Source organism: Hippoglossus hippoglossus, chromosome 15 (assembly GCF_009819705.1).
Source record: "Hippoglossus hippoglossus isolate fHipHip1 chromosome 15, fHipHip1.pri, whole genome shotgun sequence".
Lineage (NCBI taxonomy): Eukaryota > Metazoa > Chordata > Actinopteri > Pleuronectiformes > Pleuronectidae > Hippoglossus > Hippoglossus hippoglossus.
Window position 1 is genome coordinate 8,412,275 of NC_047165.1, and position 23,857 is coordinate 8,436,131.

Below are 23,857 nucleotides of genomic sequence, written 5' to 3' on the forward strand. Positions count from 1 at the left end.
TATTATCATCAGACACATCAGTAAATTCATAAGTAACATCATTTGGTCTTGGCGAACAGAAATGACGAGTGTGTTTATTTGTATAAAGAGCAGGGAAGTGGTCACAGGAGACGCATTCAGGGCACATTTTAATTTTACTTTTAAAGTAAAAGCTGCTGCTCTCCCTGCCTTAAGCTTTGGAAGGACGGAAAGGTGCGTAGGCTTTTCCACGTATGTATCTGGAAGAGCAGGGAGGCCCCGGAACAGAGTGAAGTGGTCCTGACTGACATAACACAATAGCGTAGAGCTGTCCACTTGTGATTGGATCTGTCAAGCTGGATGTTAACACAGATCTTAACATAGTTTCTAAATGTTTCTTCAGAAGCATCACCGAATGCTAATGTGCTCTCGGGCTAATACGACACATCAGATCAAGTTTCAGTGGAGGAGTTTTATTCAGATTTTTGGATAACAAACATAAAGTGCAATCTAACACGCTGGGCCGTTATTTCAGTTTATTTATCCGGATATTTAAACAATGTCAACACGTACTGTGCACAGCTGCTTTGCCTTGAAAAAAGCTCTTCAGAGTGATGATTTTAAGTGGGTCCTGGCAGCGGCTTCTGCTGCACAGAGGAGAGGACATGATGTTTTTAATACAGTGTCAGTGAACTGGGTCACCCTGCAGTTACCGAGCTGTATCGACACCAGATGGAGCTGCAGGGGGACGCAAACTGTCCCTGAACCTCATTAATCAGGCTGGACCACTGCTGAGGGGGACTGACCAATGGACAGTGACTGAGGGGAAGATGTGGCGCAACAGAATAACTCAAATGGAAACCACATCGGAGTACAATAAATAATAAGTTTAACATTTTTAGTATGAGAAAATTATTATTAGAAATTCTGTTAAGAGATTGTTCTGTTGAATATGATTTAAATACAAACACATATAAACAGATGCTAAAGAAAACAACATAAGAACTTTGTGTAACTGGCAAAGAAAAATATATATAACACGATATTGTGACAAAACGGCGGTGCAAAGATGAAACTACAAAAAAGATCTAATGAAAGTATACGATTGACTCAACAACTACCCAGGCAATGTGATTCTATTCGGTGTAGTGCAATAACTGGTTACTGGTAATACAGGTTCTTTCATCACCACCCCTGGGAGCAGTGGTTCGGTCCGTCACTGTACAACACAGCGGTCACTGGTCCGGTCCTCTTGCGGTGTCTCCTGGGAGGGTGAAGGTGTCTCCTCTTGGTAATGAGAATGGTTCAAAATGTTCTGCAGGATGTCTTTGCTCTCGCTGGGCGGCAGGTTGTAGAAGAAATACTGCGGTGCCATTTGAATGAACCTGGCAGGAGAGAAGACAAAGTTTAAAAGTGTGTCAGAGGAGGTTGTGTTTGTGTCAGCTGGATTACACAAAAGAAAGAAACCGGAAAAAGGGGTGGATCCAGGATTCAGTTTTTTTGACATTTTCACCAATTTTGCTGCAGATATTTCAAGTCAGGCATATTAAGAAGACTGATATTTATGAGTGTGAGCAGTTTGGTTGAATTCAAGGGGTCTGTCCTCTTCTGATGCTATTCTAGTTTGAGCTGCATTGAACTGATTCACACATTTTGATGATGTGGAGCCTAAGAGAGCATGACATGCGCAGAGGGGCTTTCTCCTCCTCCATTAAGCTGCAGCTTCACATTCCCAGGCATCTGTGCAATCCGTAATCCCCTCTCCAACCCAGAGAATACTAGAGAACAGGGATTAGGATTCCTCCCTCCACAACCAGCCTGACTAGTCTCTGCTCAATTGAGACTGATTAAATCTGAAGACACGAGGGTGGTCAACTGGACACTGAAGTCTAGATAACAAAACTGTTTGATCAGACACATGAATGCAAACAAGTGCACAACTTGAACAAAGCGTTACCAAGGCTGAGACTTACTCCTCAGGTGTAATGTGGGTGGCGGTGCGGAGGCAGTTGTCCTCGGAGAAGGAGTGCTCATGGAACAGCACCCAGTCAGGCAGGCCCAGCTTGGGGTTCTTGGCTCCGTATCCAGACAGAGGATGAATCTGGGCTACGTGCTTATGGGTCATAATGAAGTAGTTCCCTGATCCATCGACATCCCGTGCCACCTGAGGGAAAACACACCCACACACAGTCAGATGGATTCCAACAACCTAAGAATACTTTAAAAAAAGCAAAAACAGACAGGAGCATCTAAAATGCTGTAGAGTCATACTTTTTGATATCGCCTTGAAAATGTGAAAAAAGCCAAAACATAATAGACGACAAGAAAAGGCTAAATTCTCTGAAGCAATACACTTAAAACGTTGGAAATAGTTGAGGTGAAATATAAATACAAATACTGAGAGAAGCTGGAGTAGCAGATAAAATTGCTGAGTGAAGTTAAAGTACCTGCTGAAGTGTATGTGCGGTTAAGGCTAAGTCAAGGTTCGAGCACTGAGAGCAGCGGGAGTGTACTTGATAAATTGAGCTGAAGGTTTCAGGGAAAGTGGAAGATGTCAGTTGTCAGTTGAAGAGTAAGAACTGATAGTAATTAAAGATAATTGTGTATTAATTGTAATTGATATTTCCTGTAATTGTACAAGTGGAGGTTAGAGACTAACGTAGTTGAAGTGTCAGTTGACATGTCTGTGGATGGGTGAGAGATGAAAGTAGTTGAAGTGAGAGTTGACTCGATTCAATACCGAAGTTTGAAACTGAAACCGAAGTTTCAGTTAAAAGAGCTGAACTGTCAGTGGACGAGTGGCACAGTAAAGTTTTGTTCTCTGACCTGCATGAAGAAACCTGCCAGCAGGGCTCTCTTCACGTTGAAGGTGTTTCTTCGGGAACCGAACGCCGGCAGCGAGACGGGCAGCTCGATCCTCTTCAGAGTGTCGATGAGCTCCACGCGAAGAGCGTCAGCCATCAACAGAGATGTGTGGTTCAGGAAGGAATCCTGACACCACTTCTCAACGCTACAGTCTAGAGCCACACAGGGAAACGTCAATTATTATTTTCAGAATAATATGTTGTGGTTATTGCAAAAAAAACTATAATTACATTGCTTAAGGCCAAGAAGCTTGTTTTGCTACAATGATCTTTATTTTCTCGCTGATCTCTGATTTGTGTGTTTCTATGAAGCCGATACTCTCTTAACTATGTAAACTCACGTGGATCCTGCTGAGACCTTTTAAAGGCCTTGAAGATATTGATGAGTGTGAAGTGGTCTCCCTCTGGGTGCTGGAACTTCAAGTGGCACTGGTTCGCTTCTGGTTTCAGGTCCGCGGAGGGAACCACGAAGCAAGAAGGTGCTGAAAAATCCAACGTGACTTTTAGAATTCACTGTTTTTTGATAAAAGTACAACAGAAAACTTGGCTTTGCGTCTGCACGTGTTACCTGCTAGCATAGCAGCGATGATGACCACCTCGCGGACACAGTCAAACTCACAGGAGGCGAGCAGAGTCTTGGCCATTTGGGGCTTCAAGGGGAACTCGGACATGATGATGCCCATCTCAGACAGGTTGCCATCATTATCCAGAGCTGCCAGGTAGTCCAGCTCCTCCAAAGCCTGCATCAGGCCTCCAGGGTCTGAACCAAATCCAGCAGAGAACCATGTACATGTCTTTATGAATGTATTTGTATCTAAACTAGGAGATTTTTTATTCATGCAAATACATTTTGAGTAAATCTGTAAGGGATTATTTGTCTGTTGCCATGCTGTCTAAACTCTAATCCAAAGCAGTGACCCACTGGGACAATTCAAGTATACTGGCACCCTAGTGTGTACACTCGCAGTGAAAAGGCAGCAGCAGCAGATTAGGATTTTATAATCCCCACCAATATCTGAAATGCATCACTATGCAAAATGAAGTCTTTCGTGGTACACAAGGGATTTTCTATCCAATAAACATGTTTTTTCGATGAACTCACGAAGAAAGAAAATGAGGCCTGGACGAAAGAAATCCCCCCCCCCCCTCCACACACCAGCCCTGTGACTACACTCTAATCAACTAATGGGAGGTTCACTGTGTGTCTGTGGGTTTGAGTTAGTGTGGATGAATAAATCCGCAGAAACAAAGGAACGCAGAAGCAGGTCAGCTCTGAAACGATGCTCGTGGAACAGGAGCTGTCAGTTCAGCTGAGGCACGGCTCGCTGCCCTCCAATAAGAACAAGTTGCTGTCCACTGGAACAACAGGGAACCGACTGACTGAACCATTGGTGTCATCGTCTCCGAGGACAGGGACTTAAAGAATATTCCCTCTGTATGTCTCTCATCACTTTATATAAATCTCACCCGGCCTGTCGATGAAGTCGCAGTGGCCCAGCCCAGCGATCTCCATCCTCTTGAGGAAGAGCACAGTGGAGGTGATGTCAGACTCCATGATATGTGGTCGTGCCTCCGCAGGAAGCTGTCTGTCCTCTGGGTACAGACAGAAACACTTGCCTGCAGGACAGAGAGCTCATTTTCAGACAAGGTGTCAGCAGAGAATTGGCAGCAAGAGATTTAAAAGTCTATTTTCTCACCTGTTGGACCCGCGAGCTGTTTGCGGCTCTCGGCCTGACCCGTGCTGATTGGCTGAGTGATGACCGAGTTTGTTCTGATCCTGGGGTTATAAACCTGCAACAGCATCACACTGAGCTACAGATGTCGAATAGAACACTCACCTAAATACTAAATAATCCACGACATTTATCAGATTTTTCAGGTAACTTCTGTCTTCTTTAGCAAAATGAAATTTCAACTTACATACAAATGCATCAGCAATAAATGAAATACATAAAACAATATATGTAATATATGATAGTCAGAGGTGGTACTTTCAATAGATTTAGTTGATAATAACCCTTTTTCAAATTTTGTTAAGTTGCAGCCTGATGCTTAAGTAGTTTAAATACTATTTGCCTCATCATTCCACATTCAACAGCCCATAATAACAAAGTCAAAGGAAAAATTTTGATATTTATGTAGCAAATTGATTAAAAAGGAAAAACTGAAGAATCATATTGACATAAGCTTCACTCAGCTCTTAATGGAAACATCTGGATTAATGCTCTGAATACTTTTTGAATGCACTGTAAAACTTTGGATGTGAGATTTTCTCTTATCCGCTCTACTTGAGTAAAGTATCTGAATACTTCTTCAACTATGAGACTAAGAGAGATTTAACCAAATATATAAACAAATCTACACTAACATTTTCAAAACTGTGAAAATGCAAAGTGCCTGATCTTTATGAAAATACTTTAACTCTTATTTAAATGACAACACATAAGGACTAACTTACAAATCTTTTCTCAAGCCCGGCATCAATGACAAATCTTATGGAGCTAACAGCCCAGAAGAAGTCCTCGTTCGGGCTGGATGTGAGGAAGACTCTGCGGGTCCGACCCGTCTCCTCCTCCCCCTCGAGTGGCAGATTCCCAGGCTGACCGGGATGCACAGCAACAGGCAGGAGCTCACCCAGGTCAGGGGGTGAGCTTTGCCCCTCATGGCTCAGGATGTCATGAGCCAGATCTATCTCCTGGTGGAGAGTAAACAAAGGGTAAAGTCAGTAAAAGACATGTATCCACAGCCTGGTTTCATCCTTCATGTGGTGCTGCTTATTACCTGTGCCGTCACCAGAAACACCACCACATCTCCCTCCCCCTCACACCGGTGGATCTCCAGCACCAGACGCAGAGCGGAGCAGAAGTAGCCGTCACCTGTGCTGCTGTACACCACCTCCCCGGCCCCGGGGCTCTCCAGGCGGATCAGAGGCGCGGCCGACCCGGTGAAGTGGGCCAGCTGCTTGGGGCCGGGCTCGTCCGAGGTGAGGAGGACCACGCGGAGCTCCGGCCTCTGCAGGGCGACGTCCTTCAGCAGGCCCTGCAGCACGTCGGTGGCCACGGTCCTCTGGTGGGCCTGGTCCACGACCACCACGCCGTAGTGCTCCAGCAAAGGGTCCGACATCATCTCTCTCAGGAGCATGTCATCAGTGCAGTACCTGAGGTGAGTGATCAAACAATTCGTATATCCAAATTCATTAATGCCTGGAATAAATCAGCAGGTTTGTTTTGATTGGAAGCCTCTCGGCTGGAACAGCTGAGCGATATATTGAGGAAATCCATTCAGCGCTCCTCAGAATGGCATCTTAATGAAAGACACTTTGTCTACACTTCAGCTTTGCCCCCATTAGTGTAATTTACTCTGATAATTAGTCTGGGGAGTGGATCCTTTCGCACTTGGCTGATGCCTGTTTATCTTTTCTCCCCCCCCCCTCGATGTGCCGAGTTTCTTTTTTCCCCCAGCTGACTTATGGAGGGACCCAGATGAGGGAGAGTGACATATGTGCACACAGGGAACCCGGCAGCTGTGGAGGGGCCCCTTGAAAAGAGGAGCCCCCCCCACCCCCTCAATCCTTTTGTTCCCTCCTCCCATTGAGAATGAGAAAAGCGGCGGGGGGGGGCGATTTAGCTGTGGTGTGATGTGACGAGGCATTGCTGCAGGGGAGAAAGTAGGAAGAGCTGCTGTAAACGTACCTGAGGACGGAGTCGTTGGTGCAGCACGTTTCCAAAGGGATGCTGTAGCCCACTTCGTGACCAATGTTGACGTCCATCTCATCCGCCACCCTCAAGGCCAGATCTACGGCCTGCTGCGTGTCGACCTGGGTGCACACCACCGTGCCGTGCTGGAACCGGGCTGACAGGCAGAACTCGGCACACCACTGGGGAATCTGTTTCAGAATAAGAGTTTGGATATCTCAGTCCGCTGACGCATGAAGGAAATGTGATACATTTGCCGCAGTACTCACTTGAGAGCTTCTCCCACTTTTAGCGGATCCACTGACAACGACAAACCGTCCCTTGGCCAGAGTGTCCATGAATTCCGATTTTGCCTTCCACACTGGCAGCTCTTTTCTTTCCTTCAGCAGTTTGTAAAACCTGGAGGAGTACGGCAGTCCGTCAAACTGATTGAGCTCCAAGATGTCATCATAGTCTTTGTCCCCTTGACTCAGGGATTCTGCGTCTGAGCACAGCTTCCCCTCAAAATAGTCCTCTCCTGATAAACTGGTGACGTCCCGCTCCATCACAAGCAAGCTCCCGGTCTCTCCAGCGTAGACTTCATTTACAGATCCGCGGGAATGAAGTTTTGGACGCCTCCAGCTCTCTGTAAACTGTTGGACAGCTCACACACACACACACACACGGACTCTGCGAGTGAAGCCAAATGAAAGGACTCACCAGGCGGCCGGCCCAGTGTTGTCATGTGGCCATTAATCCCATAGAAATCCAACACACACACACACACTCACAGGGTGGTGTGAGAACAAAGATAGATGGGCAGGGACTCAGAGGGGTCTGGTGTTTAAAACGGGAACTGGCTCACACGCAAAGGCCACAAGCTCCACATAAATGCATTTATTCATCAGCTGTGGCTTAATTCAGTCATTTAGAAATTAATTATCTCAGTGGTTGACAAAGTGAAACGACTGAGGGCTACATCCAAAAAACAATCATGACTCTGCCAGAACATGAAAACCTGTTAACGTTGGCACAAACTCCGCGAACAATTTTTCAATCATTCCGTCAACAGAAAACAAATATGTACGTCGCTAACAGTATTAAAGTGATATTTGAAAAGTGGGCCTGTGGATATATAAACCATCTATTTGAATGGTTTATTGTTTCTGCACTGGACACTTGGCAACAATGGGACAACAGTGGTTTATATTATACTGTATCATAAAGTGAGCTGGGAACAGATTTCACATTTGTAATTTGCTGCCTGTTGACAGCAGGACTCTGAACAGGTGCTAACAGCGATTTAGCTCCGTACCTGAGAATAAACTGACACGTGGTAAAGAACTAGCTGAACAATCAATTAGTTAATCAACAGAGAAGAAATCGACTGCTATTCTGACAATTGATTAATTGTTTTAGTCGTTTGTTTAGTCAAGTTTCTGGGTTTGAACTTTCTCCCCTTGGTCATGTGATTTTCTCTGGACACGCTTCCTTCCTTCCTCGAGGCCAAAGATGTGCAGTTATAATTTCAATAACCCTGTAATTGCTCATAAGAGTGAGAGTGAATGCTTGTTTGTCTCAGTACGTCAGCCATGGTGTGATAAACCTGTCCGGGGTGAGCTCTGGTTCCAGCCCCCCCACAGTAATAGATACACTGAGGGAAATATTCTTCACACTCTCAGATCCCAGCTTCTCAAGTCGCAAACCAGTAAACTCAGTGTCTTTGGTTTTGGACCCTTGAAGACACCAGTTGGATTCTGAGAAGTTGTAATTGACATATTTTGACACTTCAGACACTGGATGATTCACTGAAAAAATGAAAAAGAAAAATCTTCATTTAGTCATCCATCCAAAAATAAAAGTTAGAAAAGAAACAATCGTTCTTTACTCATTCTGTTGGTTGCGTTGATGCAGGGTGTAAATATGACACCACTGCAAACAGCCATGAAGTTAAGTTTAATACTGACAGAGCTGAGAGCGGATCTTCTAACAACAAGCTAAAAATACAAAGGAGTGGTGATAAATATCTGTATTGAGAATTTTTATCATCGACATTTTTTATTCCAGGACATGTTTTCTTTTTGCTTAAACTTAATTTACGAGCTAAACAGTTTTTTCTTTACGGCTGTGTGTGTGTATTTGTGTCAGCAGTGTGTTTTAAGTTGATAACAGACACTGATATATACTTAATGATTTTCTTTCGGTGTGATAATGAGTAAGAAGAGTAATAAGAGTTCACTTCTTTACGGACGGTTTCAGGTCAGAGGTGTTTCCTGTGTCTTCATTCCTCCTCAGTCAATCTAAATTGGTGGAGCTGATCCCTAATCAGGACTAAAGGACAACTTGACCTGGTGCTTTGATTCAGGACATTAGGGCAACGTAACAAGATCAAAGCAGGGAGGTGGATGAGCTTCAGCTTTTGTAATGACCACTGTTGTTCGACAGGGGGCAGTGTTGAACAACGAGCCTGCTCTGGGAGAGGAGACCTGAGGAATGAAGTCACAAAACACCACAGTAAATCCTACACTAAGTCATTAAGATGCTTTTCTTGACATAATTATTTAGTTTTCAGAAATTAAGAATCATTGTTTGTGAGTTGCTGCTTATTTAAAATCAGGCTGAGCAAAGCATCTCAGTTCTATTGTTGTTTTCTCGTTTGTCTTCATACGTTATTTGTTGTTGTTCATTGGATTTATGCTCGATTGTGATTTATGTTCATAATTTTCAATGTAAGAATCCTGCAGATGATCAGGATCCTTGTTTCTCTACAGTCCTCTTCAATTCTATCAAGCTGCCCCAAAATTGCACAAACTCATCAGTGGCCTAAATGATGCCCGATTTCTTTTTTCATCAAGGCCTGATCACAGATACTGGACGTGAATATGCAGAATCTGTAGGTGCAGATTTTGGGGCCTTCTGGTTTCTGTTTCTATTTTGACCAATCAGGTTTGAGCAGGCTTTGTTTGGTTGCCCGTGGGTAAACATGTGGAGAGCAAAGGAGGCAAATATCCATCACCTTGCAGCTTTTTAATTTATCAGCATTCATATGCAGAGCTGTTAATAGAGATTAGCCAACATGTCGCCAGGACCTAAAACACCCAAAAAAGTATTACTATGTTATTTGTGATAAAAGAAACTATTCAGTTAGTCGATTGGCTCCGAAATGTTTCCCTGGGTAATAAGTGAAATTGTCAAAAAATGCCCTGTTTCGCAATGTTAAGAAAGTGAAAAACAATCTGGGATTCGCTCCATAATTGAATGGGTTCTTCCCTGACCCATATCGCATCCTTCCACTAAGTTTCGTGGAAATCCGTTCAGTCGTTTTTGCATAATCCTGCTAACATACAAACAAACAAACAAACAATCAAAGCAACGGAGAGGGGAAAAAACATAACAAACAAACACTTCATTATTTATCGAACAATGAAACTTTTATCCTTATGATTTTGATTTATCATAACATGCTTAGTTTTAAAAAGTTTCTCTCAAAGCAAAGTGAGAATGAAATGAAAACCACTTGTTATAAACAGTCATAAAGGCAGTTTTATTTGGATCTGACTCCATCGATCAAATCTCTCAGTTTAAATGTTTTTTCTCAAACATTCGTCTCTGGCCAACAAGTTTACAGGGAGATTATAAATCGTGTTTTTCATCCCCCCCCCCCCCCCTGTGAACGAGGGAACGGCCTCAAAGTACTTCTTCTATCACTGTGCTTGTAAAAAGAACATAAAAAAGAAATGATGACTGACTTACAGTATTTACACTTTACAATGGCTTTTAAACATGTTACACTTATGCAAATTAACACAGCACAGTTAGGATTTACAAATGGCATAAACATTTAACGACTAACTGACACGGCACTCACAAATATTTTTTCCAACAGAGAGCAGTTACTCTGAACCGTTCGACACACGTACACGTCCAAAACAAGAGAAAAAAGCATTTACACTTTTATAGACAAATGGAAGGCAGGTATGCATTATCCAAAGTGAACACTGACACAGGGGGAAAGATCTGTAACAGCCGACATCCCTCCTTGGTAAAACAGCAAGTCAAACAACAGACAAAAACAAAAGAAATCAAGGAAAGTGCCAAACTCAAAAGTGCAACGGCGAGCTCTGAATCTTAAGAACGATGCTGCGGACGCATGAGTCCTCACAGCTCAGGACTAACGCAGCCGTACAGAATTCAAACGGAATGTTGTGAAGGCAAAAGAAAGAGAGAGAAAGACGGGATGGACGTTAAGCTTCTCGTTGGACGCGGTCGAGGGAAGTTCTTGGAGAGCTTGCGGCGCTGAAGTCATCCAACTTGGCTCAAACGTAAAAACACAGAACACCGAGTTAACGTCGAATGATTTGGTGTTGGTGTAATTCTCTGGCACACAATCAGTCAGTCGAATGTGTTGAGGCTCTGCAGCGTCTGCCAGTATCAGGAGAACGTGTCCAGCGTCCAACACGTGCAGCGCGTCACATGTGTGTAAAGAGCTTTTCCCGCGAGAGTGAACTTATAAGGAAATAAAGGAGAATGAGCGTGAGGCTGTAAAATGAGCTGATCCTAAAATAAAAAAATAAAGTCCAAGGCTTTAGATGATGATAAAGTTGCTCCTAGAAAACTGTTTGTTATATTTAATGCAAGGGGATAAAAAAAAGATACGATTAAAATCTATTCTTTAGCACCATGGTGGCATGGATATAAAAGATGGTTTTAAAAAACGGAAATAAATGACACTGCTCCACGGGCCACAAGCGACACTAACTACTTGCTGAGTTGTGCTCCATGTCCCTTTATCCTCATTTAAATCCAACACCGACACTTCTTTCTATTATTCAAGCAATTTCACTGGTTATAAAAAACATCATATATTTCAGCATTTCATTTGAGAAAAACAAAAAGTATAAAAATCACCAACGAATGCAAAAGAAATATCCTAAACCGCACCATGTTTTCTCTACTTCTCCTCGGGGGGAGGGGGGGGGGGGAAGATAGTCGCTCTTTGTGCACAAAATGGTGATACTGAAGTTAAATAGTTAAATAGATAAATAGTTCATTGGTACCTGAGCGAGGACAACAAAGCACCTGTTAGAGGCGTAGCACCGAGGTGGGATGTTCGCCCCCTTTTCCTTAGAAACTCCGTGACACGTCCAAATGTCCCAAACGTCCGAACAGAGTCTCAGTGATTAGTGCAAATCGAGAAAAGTCTCCACGTGAGGAGAGTTGATCCACTCGTCCGTGACGTCCGGAGCTCAGCAGTCCTTGTGAGTCTTTGGTGGTCTGTAGGGCAACACCGGCACAGGTCTGCAACACAAACACATCATGAATAACGGTTCATGACCGACGTAATCACATGCTCCATTTTGAATTGGCTTTGAATTTTCCATCATTAGACTAAACTTTCATTACCGTGACTAGATCTATGTTTTTAGTGGGTTGTTACTGTTAGGGTTCGTTAGGATTAGTTAGTGTAGGTTAGAGTTAGGGTAAGTGAGGTTAAAGGTTAGTTAAGTTTAGCAAAGGTTATTTTGTTGGATGTGAAACCTGCTGCAGATGAATTTGGGGCAATAAAGAAAACCTTGAACCTTCACGCTGTCTGAAATACAAATTCACATTGGATGATGCAGGATGTACTGATGCAAAATGTATTTTTCCTAATCTGATTTCATATTTTGGTTTCATCTTTGCTTTAAAAGTCACGATGTAGTGTTTTTGTTTCACTTCCAACACACAACTCTGATGGATTACAAGAGGCTGCAGCAGAACAAGGTTAAATACAGCGAGATATTAAATGCATGTCTTGTTTCCCTTATGAAGAACAGTGTGATAACAATAAGTTTATTATCATCACAAGTGGATTAATACAGAAGGAATCACTGCACATGAGCCAATTTTAAGATGTTGAGGAGGTTTTTATTCTGAACATTTAAACTCGAATAACTGCAGCACCAACCAGTCAAGTTGCAGGAATACGGTCTCCCAGCTGAGTTAAAGTGTTGAATCATGGCCACAGAATTGATTTTTGCAGAAAATCAAACTCCACAGTAAAGTTGACATTTTAGCTTTTAGAGATGAAATGTCACCACTTTATCATTTTAGACATTTGTGGGATATTTTGTCATAATTAGTGTGTTAATTCTTTAGCTATGGTCAAGAACATTTTCTGTGAGGTCACAGTGACCTTTGACCTTTGACCACCAAAAACCTAACAAGTTCACATTTGAGTGTAAGTGAACATTTGTACCGAACTTAAAGTGACTTCCCTCAGAGCGTTACTGAGATATCACTCACGAGACCAGAACAGAGGAACGGACAGATGGACAACCCCAATGCTCGGAGGCATACTTTTCTTTTTGGCTTGTTGGCGCAAAAGATGTTAAAAAAAACTCTTGTTCAAACAGATCAGTGCTCCAAAGTGGAACGATAAAATTATAAATACCACGAACAAAACTGGAAACATATCATGTGAGCAAACAGGAGTTTACTGAGTCACGAGAGGCCGATGAGAAAATCTGTTAGGGGATGAATTAGTGAGAAAAAGGAAGCAAGATTCAAATGTCATTCGTGCACAATGGTCACTATTGGTCATTAGGATTGGACTCAACTTGCTGTGACGCAGAGTTTCATGGAATAAATGTATCTCAATTCAATTTAATTTTACTAATATATGTTATTTCAAGGCACTTGACATAGTCAGGTCCAGACCTCGAATAGAAGACACTACTTTCTCTCTGCCATCGCTTCATCATGCAGCACTTAGTTTCTTTCTGTGACGCTCTTAAGAGGAAATAAAGCTGCACCTAACGTTTAAGTAATGGACACAAAAGTCTGGATGACAAATCACCATCACTTTAACAAGCAGAGGAAGATAAATGATGTCTAGCTGATGTTGTGTGTTTCACCACTGTCATGGTGCACTGACCTGCTGGGTAAAGGGATGGTCGGTGGAGGCCTGGGCACAGTGGGGATGGGTATGGGGCGGGGTCCGGTGCCCGGGATGTGCACCCCCCCACTGTGACCCAGCCGGGAGCTCCTCCCCAGTGGGTCTGCAGGTAGAGGTTTCTGAGGTGGGCGGGGCTTCTCAAAGTCCTGAAGAAAAAGGACAGAACACAAACCTCAGATTCAGTCCAATCAATTTGCTTCAAGACATTAATCTGAACAAACAACACGAAGCACATTCATCTTATCTGGAGACACATGAACAGGAACCTGAGTCACCTCCCATCTCCCTTTGAATATGGATTAGCCGTATAGACGCTATCAGGAGACATGAGCAGACACGTTTCACTAGAGGGCACTGTGTTATCAGCAGCTTCTCTGAAGTCCCACAGCTAAGATGAGACGAAGCCTAAACCACCACCTCCTCCTCCTCCTCTTCCTCCTCCTCCTCCTCCTCGTCTTCAACACGTCTGTGGCGCCGCTGTGCGAGTGCAGGAGGTTATCTAGACGTGGTGCCATCATGTGTTACTAATCTACAGCGAGGAGGCGAGGCAGTGATAAACATCTGCTACCAGGAGGCTGGCTACTGTCACACACACACACACACACACACACACACACACACACACACACACACACACACACACACACACACACACACACACACACACACACACACACACACACACACACACACACACACACACACACACACACACACAATCTACCCACGCCCTCCCTGACCACACACAGAGGAATACATGGACAAACTGAAAGTCATATTCACACAGAGGGAAAATAAAGTTTCCCACATCATGGTTGGGTAAAACTTGAAGGTTTAAAGATTCATGTTCACAGCCAAGTTGTGACTTCACCTCCAAAAGGTTTGGTTGTCCTCACTCTAGTCGAGGTTTAGGGACAGAGGATGTCACACCTTGTATTAATTGCCCTAAGAGGCAATATCGGGAATGGAATTCAGGCTATAATATGAATAAAAGTTGATTTGAGTGATTGATTGATTATATTACAGCATGAATATGCTTTAAACATGTTTTCAGTTTATGTAAAAACGTACCGTCAACCTATCTGAACACTGTTTTTCGAGATTCAGGTCCCCTAGTTCTTCACTCACATTCTGAATCCCCAGAAAAAACATTCTTGTGAATTCCAACCCGAGCTGAGCCCTATGATTTCCTCGATTACAGGCACGTGCAGTGTAAAACCAACATGACCGAACCCGACCTGGCTTTCCACACTCAAATGTGAAATACATCCAGCAAAGTTATAAATGGATATAACTTGAGACACAACATATTTCATCATCATATCACACCATACTATAGTTTATGCCTACGGTAAAACAACAATTCATTAATGTCACATAATATTTTTCCTCTGCAGAGAAAAATAACAGTTTTTTTAGGGACACAACATTTGCAGAACTCCGTGGATACAACCGCCTGAAGCTTTTCAGACCCAGTGAAAAACACAAGATGCCCCACAGAGGTTAAAATGCTGCGACGCTTTAATCAGAGCGAGCGCAGCAGGTTTGTCTCAGTTCAAATCTGCATCACAGTCCCACGAGGAAACTGCTCTAACTTGTTGGGAAATTTGTGGGTAATAAAACGTACACAGTGGGAGATTCCTATGATCCCATTAGAGGAATGTGCATGAATAATAAACTATATCACAGACACTTCCACGTACAGTTTGCTACCCATTGGGATATTCAAGCACACATTCACCCCTGATAAACTCCTAAATGTGGAAGTTATGGCCGCTTCAGTTTGAGCCAGTTGCTCCTTCTCCAGAAAACAGACAAAATCGGGCTGATTGGAAAGAGAGGAAATGAAGATGCAAACTGGCAGATGCAGCCACTCGAGTGCAAGAATATTCGGGGACCCATGTGCATTCTAATGCCGCTCTTGGCAGAAAACCTCACACTGTAACTGGAGTCGTGGTGGTGCTCGCGTCTTAATTCAAAATGAAGGATTGCAGTGTCCTCGGCGGCTTGAGAAAGATCTATGAGCTGTGGGCGAACACGAGCACCTTCGAAACCCACCGGGGGAGCTGAAAAATGCGCCGTCGTCTGGCCAAAAAAACAAAGCTATTTTTTTTCCTGAGTTCCTGAAAAGATGACATTTTTGTAGAGGCATGGTTTTCACTCGGCGGCAGCAGCAGCAGCAGCAGCGACGCCGCAGTCTGCCGTGGCGTCGCACCTGACCCGGGTTACAGCTTTTTTGCATCACACTCGTTTGACTCCACTGGTATCTGATCCGCGTATTGTTCCTGCAGCCGAGCGAAAAATAATAACAAGCAGATGTGTTTGTGAAAATTCACAGCTCGCACACACTGTTTTCTTGTCATGCACGGCCCATTTGTAATAAATGCATGGAGAGGCTTTATTCTCCTGCAAACCCCTTGACATTAATGGGCTGCTGTCTGCCTGCCAGTGGAAACAAGGCTTATATAATGGGATGTATGGGTACAGACAGCAGGGGATTGTGTCAAGTATTACAATAAGGCTGTAATACGCTATCTCTTTAAGGATTGATGTCCTCTGCGTCCTTGCCGGCCTGTTATCAAATCTCAACAGAATCCTCTCATCTATTTCTGACATAGATGAGGCGTCTCTACTCGCTCCATCTGTTTCATTACAGCCAAATGAGCTGGTGGATATTAGCAGGTTTCATTGTTGTGACAGGTGAGGGAGGGAGCAGCTTTATATGAGGCAAACAGTTGACTTTCAGCTGAAGAGCATCGGAGATGTGGTGGACGCCACAAAACTGGACACGATGCCGGTTGTTTCTGCTGAAGAAGAATTCATATTGTTTATTTAGAGCAACACAATGTAACTCTTACTGAGCAACAGCGCCCTCTGCAGCCACACGAGGTGACTGATTCTGTCGGGCTCTGTGTCCGAGCGATTTAGTGGTTCTCATGTCGAGAAACTGAACGGCAACACGACCGAATGGCTTCCTGAACCACAGGAGCTGCTGCTGTAACAAATTCACCAAACTCAGAATATGAAGAATTCTGAGCAAAGATATTTTAAGTTTCCTGGCTGAATATTCTTATTGCAGGTCTTTTTTTACTGATCTACAGCTGGGCATTACTCTGCTGGGCCTGATTCTGACAATTGAAGCTGCGACTATGTCAGTTCCACACTTTTCACAGGAGATCTTATCCGCCCACCAGAGTGAGATCGAGAACAGACGTTCAGGGTGAGGAGAGGGAATGACAGAGGAAACTTTCTCTATTCCCAGTCAATGAACCATCAAACTGATTTTTAAGGCATAATGTTGTTTCAGGTAAAAGAACAAATATAGTAATGTTAAAATACTATATTACATGAGAAAGTTATGCATTTAAACTTCAACTGAAGTACAACACATGTTTGAGATGATTATTGTGAAAGAAAAAATTTAAGGTTTGGCAAGCAAACTTTTAGTAACTTCTTCTAACATCTAAAATGTGACATGGATGGTCCAACTAATCACTAATTTCTTATAAGCAATCACTGCTGGGAACCACCGGTTTAATCTTTGACTATGTATTTTATAAGCTTAAGTAAATGTAGTGGAGTGAAAAGTGGCCTACAATATTTCCTGCAAAATGTAGTATAAAGTAGTATAACGTAGCACGAAATGCAAATAATCAAGTGAGTGAGTACTTTAATTCCCACCACCCCCACTGCTGCTGCTGCTGTTCACCTAAATGACAAAACGTATAAAAACTGGATCTCGACATGATTCCCTCTCCTTCATGCTCTGGCATCACATCTGGGATTACGTTCTGCTGTTTATCCAGCAAAGTGTCATTTCATAAAGCTAATGTCTTCCTCTTTTTTTTATCCAAAAGCAGAAAACCTTTGCCAATTACCAAGAGTGAACGACCAGCAGAGCTCCGCTTGCTGTGCTGGTACGTGAACGGATCAGGATTTGGATCGGCCACCGGAGCAGACAGATGGATTTACTATCTCCACTGCATCCAACGCTGCTGGCTCAGCACAAAGCGGCTCCTTACTCAGGAGTTAAGTCACAGGACGGGGTGGGGGATTAAATTTGCCTGTCGATATGTGGGCAAGCGAGCCGACCGCAGTGCAGAGAGGCAGCGAGTTCTGGTATCCAGCACTTTGCCACAAGCATACAGGTGCCTGCACAGGTTTTAGACCATTAACTACAATTTGCATATATTCTACATTACTGCGCAACCTTTTAAAAGTGCCTGGATTCTCTGGTTGATTTCCCACCTTCTATTCCATCTCATTGGTTTTTGTTAATTTCATTACGGTCCAAAAAGTCTTAACTTTAACTGAGTTTTTTCGGAGATAATCCATCACAGTGAGCTCTTTCTTTTTATTGTTAAAGGTTCTTTACTCTCATGTGGAAGGAACAGGGACTTATTTTTAAAACTCTTCATCTGTGTTTCCAACCAAACTCTGACATCTGGGAAAATACTGAGTCCACTTTATTATCTCGCAACATCCTTATTTGTGTATTGTTTATCTCGTCTGTCTGATTCTCTCCTCGACCTTGGAAACAGCAGTTGATAAAATCAGAACTTGTTTTGACAGCGACTGTTTCCAAGGTCATGAATGAGGTTTTACTCTTAAACCAACATGGAGGAAAAGTCGTTAATTACAGAGAAAACTTCATCTGCTACTGAGTAAAGTAGCCCAGGATTCCGATGCTTTTTTCAAAGTGTCCTTGAATGCAACACCGATGCTCCATTACAATCTAATGAGTTTATAACTAACAAAATGTTCACTGTGGCCTGTTCTGTGCAGGTTCAAGATAAACTTTATGAATTATTGAGCCAACATGTCGTGGAGATCTTGTAGCTGCAGGATTATTTTCCTCCAAGCATCTATCAACATTTTTCCAAACAAACCTGGTCCGCTCTGTAGGACGGCTGCTGGCGAGGCAGGCTGAGAAACGGTGGCACTCGAGGCGGCGAGAGGGCCGTGTGGGCGGGCAGGACCCGGTGGTGGACCGGCAGAGGGGGCAGGGTGGGCTGGCCCACGCTCAGGGACACCGGCATGGGCTGGCTGATGTGCAGCGGCTGGTAGAGGGGCAGTCTGCGCAGGCTGTGGGAGTGGAAGTTGTGCGGAGGGAGAAGCGGCTCCGAGCTCAGGAGAGAAGGCTGGAAAAAAGGAGGAGAGGATTTTCAGTAATTCTGCGAGTTGAATGTCATCTGTTCTGTCAGTGCTGTGTTTTTTTCACAGAGGATGTTTTGACTTGTCACAGCAGGAGAAGCTCAGGTATCATGAAACATTAGTGATGGCTGTGATCTATGGAAGCGTCCCAGTAAGACAATAAAGGCAGTAAACTGTAGCAGCCAAATGGAATTCAGCCGTCATTCATTTCATTATTTACACCCGAGCGTTTTCCTGCTGCGACATGTCGCAATGTCCTCTGTGACTTTTCAAACACTCTCCTCCTCTCTCAACAAGATAATCCTGTTTCCCCTCGAATGAAGTCGAGAGTCACAGAAGATGAACGGAAACTAAAATGAAGGTTTTCACTGTAACTTTTGTTCAGATATTACAGCTACTGGACGTCAATGCCCTGGTGGTCTTAAACCCTGTCTCCTCCATGTTAGTGGATGGGAACCTTGGCTGAGGTATGCACTCTCTGAGGTCTAGTTTAAATTTACAGATGTTCTGCTCAGGTCCAGATCAACATTTACAGAGCAAATGATTCGATTGATCACTTGATAAAACAATAAACAACAGTAAACAATAAACATGATCTTGAAAATAATAATGACTTGAAGCTAGGATTACTGAAAAGCTGGAACCTGAGATATTGCATGAAAAACTAAAATTCCACTTCAGACAAAAAGCAAGTGTGAGACAGCTGATGTCAGACTCAGTGAAAAAACTGGAAAACAACATAATGAGAAATGAGCCCGAGTCTGACAACATGTCCTGAGCAGCTGTTCGCTCTCCGCACCAGAACAAACCAATAACACCTAAAATGGCCACAAACGGTTTGGCTGCCGTATTACACACACACACACACACAGACACACACACGCACACACGCACGCACACACACACGTGACAGTACACTACTTAAGAAACTAATTTGTGACATTTAATATTACCTTTGTACACAGTTTCTGCAGTTACAGGCCAGTAAAACACAAATTAAGACACAGACACACACAGACACACCCAGAGACACACACAGAGACACACTTGTGCATGTAAATGCTTGTGCCTTTAGTTTGTCACACACATGCAAATTACGGTTAATCTCCCTCTGTGCTTATCATTTCCAACAAACAAATCAAAACCCATTTTCCTCCTCTGACTGAATCAATCAACTCGGCTCCGTCCTCGTGAAAAAAGAAATCGCTTTATCTCAAACAAATATCAAACTGGCTCAAATAACAACATCACGCTTCTCATTCAACGGAGCAATCTCCCAATTATGATTTTCTCTCCGGCTCCTGTGGACAATAGAACGGTAATTAATATTTTTTTTCTTCTGGAGATAAAGTCGGGCTGAATCAATCTCCCCCGCCGCGCCGTCATCTGGCTTTGTCAACCCTAAACCCAGGCTTGACTGCAGGTGAGTGAAAGTATTATTAAAAAAGAAATCAAATCAAACGGCCTGTGACAGAGGAGAGCACACACACACACACACACACACACACACACACACACACACACACACACACACACACACACACACACACACACACACACACACACACACACACACACACACACACACACACACACACACACACACGTATAGTAAATCTACAGTGGGTGTTTATGTATATATATTATGTACAGTATAAGCCACACACACTCGTATATGTCAGGTTGTTTGATGGGTGCAGTGACAGACGGGCTGTGGAGAGCGACTCACTTTATAAACGCTGGCTCCACAGGGCTTGGCTGGAGGCTTGCGTTGAGGTGTGGGTCTGTACATGGACTGAGTCCTGATGGGGCTGGTCGGCCTGTTGCACTCTACAGATCTGGGAGAACAGCAGAAGAACTTAAAGGCTCTGAAAACAAAGTTATTCTGAAAACGACTAAACGGATTTCCACGAAACTTGATACAACGGGACCTGGGCCAAGACAGAACCCATTAAACTTTGGCGTGGATCCGGACAAAGTGACAGATCCAAGATTTTTTTGAGATTTAATTGAAAATAGCAAGATAGGGCGTTTTTTTGGGACGTTTTTTTACCAATTTCCATAATGCAATGATAATGCATGGATCCACTGAGTGCCATTAGGAATGTGCTGTTTAATGTGAACACATTTTTGGACGGTTAGACTTCGGCTCACTTCACTTCACATAATACATAATGATACAGATGAGTTTCTGACTGTTACACTCATCATAAAGGTAATTCTTCCCTTCTGAAATACGACTTTGACCCTGTATTAAAATGAATTTGGGTGAGGAAGGGAGTGGGATCAGGTTCCACAAAGTTTTTTTGTTTAAGTTTAAAGTACATGTCTGTAATTTCCTATTAATTTCTATAATTTAGTATAATTATAAGGAAATATGAGGAAACATTAATTTCCTTGAAAGTAAAAATCATCTTAAACGGGAGCAAATCTTAAATCTTGTGCTGAATTATAAGTTCTCCTGTGTCACAGTGACCTTCTGTGCACTAATTAAAAATCTCACTGGTTACAGGAACAGTTCATTTATTATTAATGAACTGAAAGTGTATCAGTAGAACAGTCTCCATTTTCCAGAGAGTTACTGCCACATCATATAGTTCTTTCCTGGAATTGTCCTGGAAATGATTAAAAGAATATGAGGAAACTATGCATCTGGATTTATTTGCATCTGGATCAGAAAGTGCACTTTAATGCACAGGCTGCATGTTTTGCCAATGAGAAATTGTTGCATTTCAACAAATTTTTCGAGGAAATAAAAATCGTTTTTCTACTCAGAGAAGCTTTTCCTTTTCAGGCCAAACGTTCTGAACAGTAAACCAAGTGCATCCAAGGTGAAAGCTGATAAAAACATTTAGTACGTGACTCATGTCTGTAAAAATAATAAACTGGAGGGAAACCAGGAAGTGTTGTCATCAAAATTAATGAGTTACATCTTTAAAATGATGCCAGGATTTCACTTTAAACCCAGAACAGAAATCTCATAAATGCCAAAATCAAACCCGACTGCTTCTCTGTTGTGTTTCACCTGAGTTTCTCCAAGGTGCTCTTCTTGTTGGCGAAGAGGAGTCGCAGCAGAGTCTTCCTCTTCACAAAGATGATCGCAGTGGCGACCAGGAGGCTGATCAGGGTGACCAGGATTGCCACGGTAACGACCACGCTGTCGGCTGATGCCATATATGACAACACGCACATTAATACACACACACGCACATCTACAGAACGATGACAGGACACAATGCAGAGGCCGTTACAGCGACGCCGCGGTCACACAGTTTGTTATCCACATTTCATTTGACACATTTCTCTTCTTCACTCTAACGCCTAAAAGTTTTACCTCCACCAAGGACGTGATGTTTTCACCCCTGTGTGTTTGTTGGTTTGTCAGCAAGATAACACAAAACTACTGCACGGATTTCCATGAAACTTGGTGAAAAGGATGGGACTTGAGCAACAATATATCCCAGGAAATAGTTCTTGGATCTTGATGAATAAAATCAGGCATATTCAGTGGAAGGATATCTATCAGCTTGTGTAATTTGGTGGAGCTTAAATTAAGTAAAGGGGACTATTGAGCCTTGGCGGAGGTATACACTCGACTGAGTGTCACTCTAGTTTTTAATACACCAGACTCTGCAGTGCAATGTTTTACTGGGAGGAAGAGGAGGATAAGGAGTTGTTCTGCACTAGAAAAATTACACACTAGTCCACAACAAAGAGAAGCATCTTTATGTTGAGAGAAAGCTGTTTTCTCTCTGACTCTACGTGTGACAATAGAAGGGAAATCGTCCTCAGTACCTGCTACTCTCATTGGCCCGCTGTCGATGCTGCCGCCGAAACCGCCTTTCTCACAGAACGGAGGAGCCCAGTGAGCTTCACAGTGGCAGTTCTTCTTGTTGTTGCACACCTGCACACAAGTTTGTTGTACAGTTCATCACATGCTGCACAGAAAACACAGATTATCATCTTCCTCTGTATTAAATAGGATCAGAAGGCATTTGTTTTACTGCTAGAAAGAAATCAGATACAAATGCTGCAGTGCCCGCTACTGATTATTTTTCCAGTTTTATATGGAAGAGTATCAGGATCAGGCATAAGGATAAAATGAGAAAAGGAGTTTCTTTTGCATTTCTTCTTCATTAATTTAGATGACTTGCAAAACCTGTGCATGTGTTTGTCCACACTAGTGCAAATGATAATAGATAAAACATGTGTTTGGGAGCGTCCAGCCCGATAGAGCCTCAGGTTCCCAGTGAAGACGTTTGGATCCAGGAGGATTCCCTGACGAGGTAATGCGGTCCAGCTGTCAGTCAAAGGGAGGGCCGGGGAAGCAGCGAGGTGCAGAGGGAGTTGTGAGGCTGCGGGGGAATTTACATTGAGCACAGACGTACAGTCAAGTGCCTTCCCTGCCTCCAGGCCATGGACACGTCTTCTCACCGGGTGACGGGGTTAAGAGGCGCTCGGGGGCTCAGGGGGAGGTTTGATTTTGGGGAGTTTGATGTGTGTATGAAGTGAAATGTTTCTCTGATACGAGACGAACAAACAATGGTGCAAATATAATCTGTTAACTTCCTCAAAATGTCATCTTCTCTAGATTTAACACTCAAGATACAGAAATTTAATCTAATATCTTTCTCATATATTTGAAATTATGTTAAATTGATGCACAATGATCCGGTTCCACCCTCTTAGAAAAGATCACACTTCACATTCTGCTCTGCTTATTTCTTGAAGAGGTTTTAGTTGATGTGTGTAAATACGTATTGAAAAGCTAAAGCCTCGTAAACACCTGCTTAATAAGCAACCAATGTAGATACCGATGTACCTGAGCACCGGCAATAGCTGCCCTGCAAGATAAACTCCCACAGTAAAATCAGTACATTCCTCTTCTCCAGTCAGGTCTCGTAGCGCGTGTGGTGTTGGAGAAAATGTCAGACTAATCGATTTGGCAGATATTTCTGCAGGAGGGACGATGCAGCTCATGTCCACACGCTTCACAGGAAACCGTTTCTCTTCAACTCAAATCCTCTCGCACACTTACATGATTTTTCTCTACTGTGAGCAGCTACAACTCTTTATACAATGTTTAGGATCATACCTTTGTTTTCTTGCTCTACATAATCTCCAAACGTTAAAGAGCTATAATTGACAGTGGAGATCAGAGGTTGCTGCAAACTGAAGTAGCCTCTGGCGAGTGTTTGATTCTCAAAACTAAACAACAAAGTAAATACAAGATAAAAGCAGCGTGTGTTGAATTATTGAGGACAGAGAAA

General features: G+C 43.2%; 2 protein-coding genes across 3 annotated transcripts in view; both read right to left on the reverse strand.

Moving 5' to 3' along the window:
• Positions 1–415: 415 nt before the first annotated feature.
• Positions 416–7,743, reverse strand: dhx32b (DEAH (Asp-Glu-Ala-His) box polypeptide 32b). Its single transcript, XM_034608891.1, has 11 exons — positions 6,787–7,743; positions 6,515–6,708; positions 5,604–5,979; positions 5,281–5,517; positions 4,520–4,613; positions 4,290–4,439; positions 3,391–3,582; positions 3,164–3,304; positions 2,785–2,975; positions 1,932–2,122; positions 416–1,343 (listed from the first exon to the last, which is right to left on the reverse strand). The coding sequence occupies exons 1-11, from the start codon at positions 7,060–7,062 to the stop codon at positions 1,175–1,177; spliced, it is 2,211 nt and encodes a 736-aa protein (XP_034464782.1). The 5' UTR covers positions 7,063–7,743; the 3' UTR covers positions 416–1,174.
• Positions 7,744–10,019: 2,276 nt separating this feature from the next.
• adam12 (ADAM metallopeptidase domain 12) overlaps positions 10,020–23,857 on the reverse strand; it is an 80,934-nt gene continuing 67,096 nt past the window's right edge. The window contains exons 18-23 of one of the 2 annotated variants that reach the window (XM_034608884.1): positions 22,383–22,491; positions 21,613–21,799; positions 20,317–20,425; positions 18,323–18,574; positions 13,413–13,579; positions 10,020–11,794 (exon numbers count right to left, since the gene is read on the reverse strand). In XM_034608884.1, coding sequence (XP_034464775.1) covers positions 11,743–11,794; positions 13,413–13,579; positions 18,323–18,574; positions 20,317–20,425; positions 21,613–21,799; positions 22,383–22,491 — 876 coding nt within the window. In that variant the 3' untranslated portion in view covers positions 10,020–11,742. The remainder of the gene's footprint in view (positions 11,795–13,412; positions 13,580–18,322; positions 18,575–20,316; positions 20,426–21,612; positions 21,800–22,382; positions 22,492–23,857) is intronic. The other variant, XM_034608885.1, reaches the window with a different exon arrangement.